The 6,715-nt window shown below is 37.5% G+C and overlaps 1 protein-coding gene across 1 annotated transcript; it reads right to left on the bottom strand.

Annotated features, from left to right (window-relative positions):
• Positions 1-702: 702 nt before the first annotated feature.
• On the bottom strand, positions 703-4,955 carry LOC136802515 (protein FAM133-like). Its single transcript, XM_067059257.1, has 5 exons — positions 4,786-4,955; positions 3,871-3,933; positions 3,132-3,771; positions 2,032-2,136; positions 703-968 (listed from the first exon to the last, which is right to left on the bottom strand). The coding sequence occupies exons 2-5, from the start codon at positions 3,913-3,915 to the stop codon at positions 715-717; spliced, it is 1,044 nt and encodes a 347-aa protein (XP_066915358.1). The 5' UTR covers positions 3,916-3,933; positions 4,786-4,955; the 3' UTR covers positions 703-714.
• Between the last annotated feature and the right edge of the window lie 1,760 nt (positions 4,956-6,715).

Raw genomic sequence — 6,715 nt, 5'->3', positions numbered from 1 at the left:
TAAAAGTAAATAGAAAAGCAAGAAGCTCATTGATTGATCTGGTCTCTCTGCTCTGGTCACTGGTGCCATCGTTTGTACATGGATAGGGAATGGTCTAATGGTCATGGTATCCTGTTTCTTAAATAGAGAACATTTTGTTATGGATTTGTACAGTTGTTCTTCAGAAATTATTATGGGGCTTATCGCAACCAACCATCTTAACAAAATAAAAACAAAGAACAAAGACCGACCAATGGAAACATTTACTTTAGCCCTCTTGAAAATTGAGGGTGGCATATTTTTGCTGCATGGTAATACATCCAAGTAATTTGGTAGTCTTTGTAGGCGGCAATCACAAATATTTCCCGACCGACCGTCCGATTAGACCTGTCCAAAAAGCCATATAGAAGCCCCTTCAACAATCAAATCGATCTGATTGGTTGAATCTCAAAATTATGATGTAATTGAGCTAAAAAAACCAATCAGAGCTCGGAAAAAGCGTTTGATTGATAAGGGGACTTTTGGATTGTTATAGGTATGTACGGTAAAAATCGGAACGCGATGTTCAAAATCCGGCTTTTTTCGAGTGCTTCAGTTAGAAAAAGCGCGATCTTGGTTTACGCATATCAAGTATAGGGAGTAAAGTGTAGATAGAGCTAAGGACCAAAACAACAAAGTTGCATAATCAGTAGTAATTATGAGCCAACAAAATGAGTGATAATTATGAGCCATGTATTAAAACTCTTTCTCGTTTTCAAGTAACTTAGAACAGAAAATCACCTTTGAAAAATTTCTGTAGTCTTGTAATTTTTGAAAAGCATTTCCTTTGTCTTTTTTCCAACCACTCTCCTCCTTTGCTTGTTTTTTCACTTTCTTCGTTTTCCCCGCATCGTAATCCTCGTCCCAGTCGTCTTGTTTGCGCTCTCCTTCGTGTTGGTTTTTCAAGGAGTACAAATCAGAATGATCTTGCTCTCCATCCCATGAGCTCACTGTAACATGAGAACGAAAGAGATTAGTAGACCTTATTGAGCCATCACGGTTACCGTTAGTTGGTTGGGGCCTGTGGCTGGATTCGTTATTTTCTATCTTTACTTGTGATTTGTGAATCGAGAGTGCGTGACTCTTATAAATATTTTGCTTGCAATACACGTATTTCCTATTAGCAGATTCATATAAAAAAGTCACGAAAAAACGTCGAGTAAAGCTCTAACATGCAAAGATTACCTCATACTCTGGACATTCTGAAAAAAAAAATGCTTTTGTGTGCAATTTTCAGTCAATCAGATCTTTACTCGAGGTTTTTTCGCGACTTTTTTACATGAATCTGCTAATAGGAAATTCGTGTATTTCTTCACATATACACTACTACCATCTAGACGTTCGAAAACCAGTCATTAATTACAGTAATGATTTAATCTATACAGGCTGCGCAACCTAACGACTTGTAGCTTCAGGTGGGGCACAAGTAAGTGGGCGAAGCTTAACAAAGAAAATAAATAAGGACAACCAGAGACTGATTGCTGGTCCTGGATTGCTACAGTCCATTGGTATAGCAAGGATGCGATTCGGTCAGAACTAGGATATTGAGACGAGTAATGAAGCTAATCAAAAAAACGATAAAATTAAAATTACAGTTGACGCTTCAATCATCAGGGAGAGAAATTAGATTTTCATCGAAAAAGGGGAGCGCTATTTACGAGATTTTATTGTTGACGGCGTTTTTCAATATTACCGAGTTTATGTGTCTGAGGATATCGAGGGCGACGGTAAGTAAAATGATACAAAACAAAGTCGAAAGTTGATGTACGGCTCTATATCGCCTTTGCTCACCTAAACAGACGACGGTATTTTGGAGTTTTTACCGTCGTCGAGCAAAGTGGACGGTGATTTTGGAGACATGTCAACTTTGCTTTATACCGTCCCCTTCGATTTATCTCGAATACATAAACTCGCTATTATCGAATGATGGAGCGTATCAAAGTAGAACATCGAAATAGAGAGCGCTAACTGTATGATAATTGTGTTCCCAAAATGAAACTGGAAACGGCTTACCTTTAGAGTTGTTGGTGATGAGTTGATCGATGGTTTTTGATTTGATGGAACCATCCCACGTGTTGACATTCTTCTTTTCTTCATCCCAAGTGTGGACCGGTACTGCTAGATGAAGAGTTTGTAAAAGTATTCCTTAAAGGCCAGTCTCCACTTTCGCGCGAAACTTTTTTATGACGTAATCTTTTCTTTAGGCAAAAAAGGTTCGCGTGAAAGTGGATACCATCCTTACGGGAACTAATTTTCGCGAGAACTCATTTTCGCGGGAACTAAACTCGCGTTTTTGGGTGTCTACCGCGAAAATTAGTCCCGCGAAATTTTTACTAAAAATTCCAAAAAACCCCTAGGAATATGAAACAATTCCGGCAAAAGAACGGGTATCAACCGCAAGAATTAGTTCCGCAAAATGCACCCAATTTAGTTAGCGAGCACCTCACTAAAACCGGGATTTTTTATCTCGTTTCTTAGTGAGTTCTACTTTGACGATTTTCGAAAAATAGAAGCCTTTCAAGTGCTTTGACGCAAATTCGATTATTTTGCTACTGCAGGAGCTTCGAAAGTTAAAAGTGACGTCAAAAAATCGAATGTTTAGAGCCCGAAATCCCGGGCTCAAAACATTCGAAAAAGTTGCAAAGTGGAATAGACGTTAATTGCGTAAAAAAAACGCGGGTGACGTCTAGTATAGGCGGCAATCTAGTACCCTCACACCACGAAAATAAGTTCACTTAAGGTAATATCTGAGAATGTTCTTCAACAAGGCTCAAGACCAATTTAAATAAAAGAGAGATCCCAAATTGATACAATGAGGGGTGAAAAGTCGTGAGCAGAAATTCAAAAAGTCTTGCCCATACTAACTTTTGGCCTTTTTTCACTCGATAATCATTATGTCAACATTAAAAAAAAGTGAAATCAACTTTCTACAAAATGGGTCAATCAAAAATTCTTAAAACCTGTCAACCGCATGATTTACACAACTGTTCCCATCCAACAAAAAAAAAACCGTTTTAATTTGCAAGACATAAACTAAAACCGACCAAGCTCATCTTCTCAAAGGTTTCTGTCAAACCATAAAAAAGAGCGACATATTTCATCAAAATAAATACCTTTCTTATGATTTGGAGGTTGAACTGCTTTTTCCTTCACCGGTTTCTCTTCCTGTTCTTCCGTATAATCCGATTCATAATCCCGATTTTCCCGATTATGATGTTTCTTCTTTTTCTTCTTTTTGTGTTCGACTGTTTCTTCGATTTGATCTGCCGTCGCTACTTTCGTTTTTGGGGGCTTCTCTATGTTGTAAACCGAGTGCGGCCGTTCGCTGATAGTTTGATCCTCTTTAGTTTGGTAGTCATGGTTACTCTCTTCCTCGTTGTCAAGATGTTTCCTTTTCTTATGCTTTTTCTTCTTTTTCTTCTTTGCCGGTGACAAAATGACTTCATCGTTGTCATCGTTGACGTCATCAAGATGGCGCTTCTTTTTCTTCTTCTTTTTCTGTGACGGCATTTCTGCATCTTCGTCGTTGCTGTTGTCATGGGAACGTTTTCGATGACGAGATTGGTTGATTGTCGTCAACGATGATAAGTCACTTTCGGTGGAAACGTGACGTTTCTTGTTGCTATGTTCGTTGTCAACAGTGACGTCATGAAGGTGGTCTTGGGAGGAGACTGGGGAGGATTCTGCTGAGTCAGCATGATGTCGTTTTCGTTTCTTCTTTTTCTTCTTCGCTTTCTTCTCGTAAATCGAAATCTTTTGGGAGAAAAAAACATTAAAAATTGAACTCAAATAAGTTAACCATGAGGGCCAAGAAAAGTTAGTTCGGTTTGTACCGAAGAAAGATCATCTCACCTTATCGTTAGTGGAGACGTTCCATTCACTGGCAGACGATTGCATTGGTGTCGTGCTGGTCGCCTATGGAATGGAAATATTTCCTCGTTGAAAGAGTTTTTCATCCATAAAAAAATCACCTAAAAATGTTCTAACTGGCAGAGAGATAAGTGCGTTTATGTTTCTGTCCTTTTGCAGGAGGAGGTGTGACTGAGAAGATTTGGAACAACCCGCAATATCAAGGAGGGTTAAAGTTCTAACTTAACATCATCCTCAGTCAGTCAGGATATAGACAATTCATAAACTAACCGTCTCCGTTGCAGATAACACAGCATACATAAACTCGGTATCTTACGGAAAATGACCATCAATAATAACTTCTTAAAACCACCGAAAACACGAAAAAATTAGCATATCCACAATCAGTGCCACAATTTTGGCTATTTTACCACCTTTTGAAAATTGAAGTTCGAGCGAGAATGTCAATTTCGGGCCTTCAACTTGATTTCATCGAATATTTCAATCTGGGAGGGATTTATTGGTTTCTAGGCTAAATTTCAAGCCCTACCGGACCATTTTTGAACTTTTGGATCCTCAGGCCCTAGGAAGTCTAGTGTTAAAACTCAGAGTTGAAACTGTACCCTTCCAACCTAATTTAGAACGCTTCCAAATTGTTTGTGGTTATCAAATTTCGTGGGGAATTTCCCTTTTGTGCCAAGTATTTTGGAACTGATTGCATATGGTCAAACGTATCACATGACTAGCACAGGATATTCTCCATCAACGTGACGTCACTCTTGAGACCTTCCGAGTAACGGAACCCGGAGAATTAACGCACATATTTGAAAACCTTTGCAAGCCGATCGGACCACTAAAGGTTGATTGATAGGCGGCTATAAAAATGATTTGACGAGCAATACTGACGAATAAAAATACCTCTGATCGATCAGTAACTTCATCTTGAAGGGACTGTCTTTTGGGACTTTTCCTTGGCGATAATGACGTCACATTGGGTGATTGTTGAGATCTCGAGGAGAGGATTTCTTCTCCGTTTTGTGTTTTGTTTTGTGTCGATAAAGTTGATGAAGAGGGCTCTAAAGGGGAAAGATTTGATTGATAGTAGTATTAGAAACTCCTTGTGCGGAGCTTTTAATAAAGAATTACAGTCTAAATGGAAAATCGCAGTCTAAAGGGAGAATTACAGTCTAAAGGGAAAATTACAGTCTAAAGGGAGGATTACAGTCTAAAGAGAAAATTACAGTCTAAAGGGAGGATTACAGTCTAAAGGGAGAATTGCAGTCTAAAGAGAAAATTGCAGTCTAAAGGGAAAATTACAGTCTAAAGGGAAAATCGCAGTCTAAAGGGAGAATTACAGTCTAAATGGAAAATCGCAGTCTAAAGGGAGAATTACAGTCTAAAGGGAGAATTACAGTCTAAAGGGAAAATTACAGTCTAAAGGGAGGATTACAGTCTAAAGAGAAAATTACAGTCTAAAGGGAGAATTACAGTCTAAAAGGAGAACTACAGTCTAAAGGGAGAATTACAGTCTAAATAGAAAATTACAGTCTAAAGGGAGAATTACAGTATAAAGGGAGAATTACAGTCTAAAGGGAGAATTACAGTCTGAAAAGAAAATTACAGTCTAAAGGGAGGATTACAGTCTAAAGGAAGAATTACAGTCTAAAGGGAGAATTACAGTCTAAAGGGAAAATTACAGTCTAAAGGGAGAATTACAGTATAAAGGGAGAATTACAGTCTAAATAGAAAATTACAGTCTAAAGGGAGAATTACAGTATAAAGGGAGAATTACAGTCTCAAGGGAAAATTACAGTCTAAATGGAGAATTACAGTCTAAAGGGAGAATTACAGTATAAAGGGAGAATTACAGTCTAAAGGGAGAATTACAGTCTAAAGAGAAAATTGCAGTCTAAAGGGAAAATTACAGTCTAAAAGGAAAATCGCAGTCTAAAGCTGGAGAATTACAGTCTAAATGGAAAATCGCAGTCTAAAGGGAGAATTATCAGTCGAGTACTATTGCAAATTAGGAGAAATGCGGGTATTTCGCTTAAATAGGATGAATTATCCTAAATAAGATAAAATCGATAGCTTAGTTAGGAGAAATAGAAGAAAAAGTTGATTTTCTGAACAACTTCAGAGATCCGCGTCTTTTTAACTCTCTAAATCAATTATACTCATAAAGAAGATCATGTTAGGCCAAATGTTAGCTTCTTATCAGCGCGGAGTGAAAAAATATAAAACATTTATCCTATTTTGGATAAAATATACAAATTAGGAGAAATAATGCTTTTGTTACACGCTTTGCCGTATGAAAAATATGAGCGTGAATGAAAAGTCAGAAAAGTGTCGAAGGACGAGAAAGTGTTCATTCTCCTTGACACAAACCACACAAACGTAAATTGGGCAAATGTGTCTACTACAATAGGATAAGTTTATTTATATCTAAGTTTTTATTTCTTCAAAACATCGTTACGAGCAAAGTTTTTACTAAGAGAGTTTGATGCATAAAATCTGAAGTTTGTCAAAAGTTGAATAACTTCTGAACGCACGTTGACTGATGGATCAGACTTCACAAGCATACTATACTGGCTCCAAATTTCTTAAATTTATGCAAAGCTTGACGCGGATCTCTGAATTTGTTCAGAAAATCAACTTTTTCTGCTATTTCTCCTAACTAAGCTATCGATTTTATCTTATTTAGGATAAATCATCCTATTTAAGCGAAATACACGCATTTCTCCTAGTTTGCAATAGTACTCGACTGATTACAGTCTAAAGGGAAAATTACAGTCTAAAGGGAGGATTACAGTCTAAAGAGAAAATTAAAGTCTAAAGGGAGAATTACAGT

The sequence above is a fragment of the Clytia hemisphaerica genome, unplaced genomic scaffold (assembly GCF_902728285.1).
Source record: "Clytia hemisphaerica strain Z4C2 unplaced genomic scaffold, Clytia hemisphaerica genome assembly, whole genome shotgun sequence".
NCBI classification, from domain to species: Eukaryota; Metazoa; Cnidaria; class Hydrozoa; order Leptothecata; family Clytiidae; genus Clytia; species Clytia hemisphaerica.
Note: the sequence above shows the minus strand (reverse complement) of the source record. Positions and strands in the feature narration are given on the sequence as shown.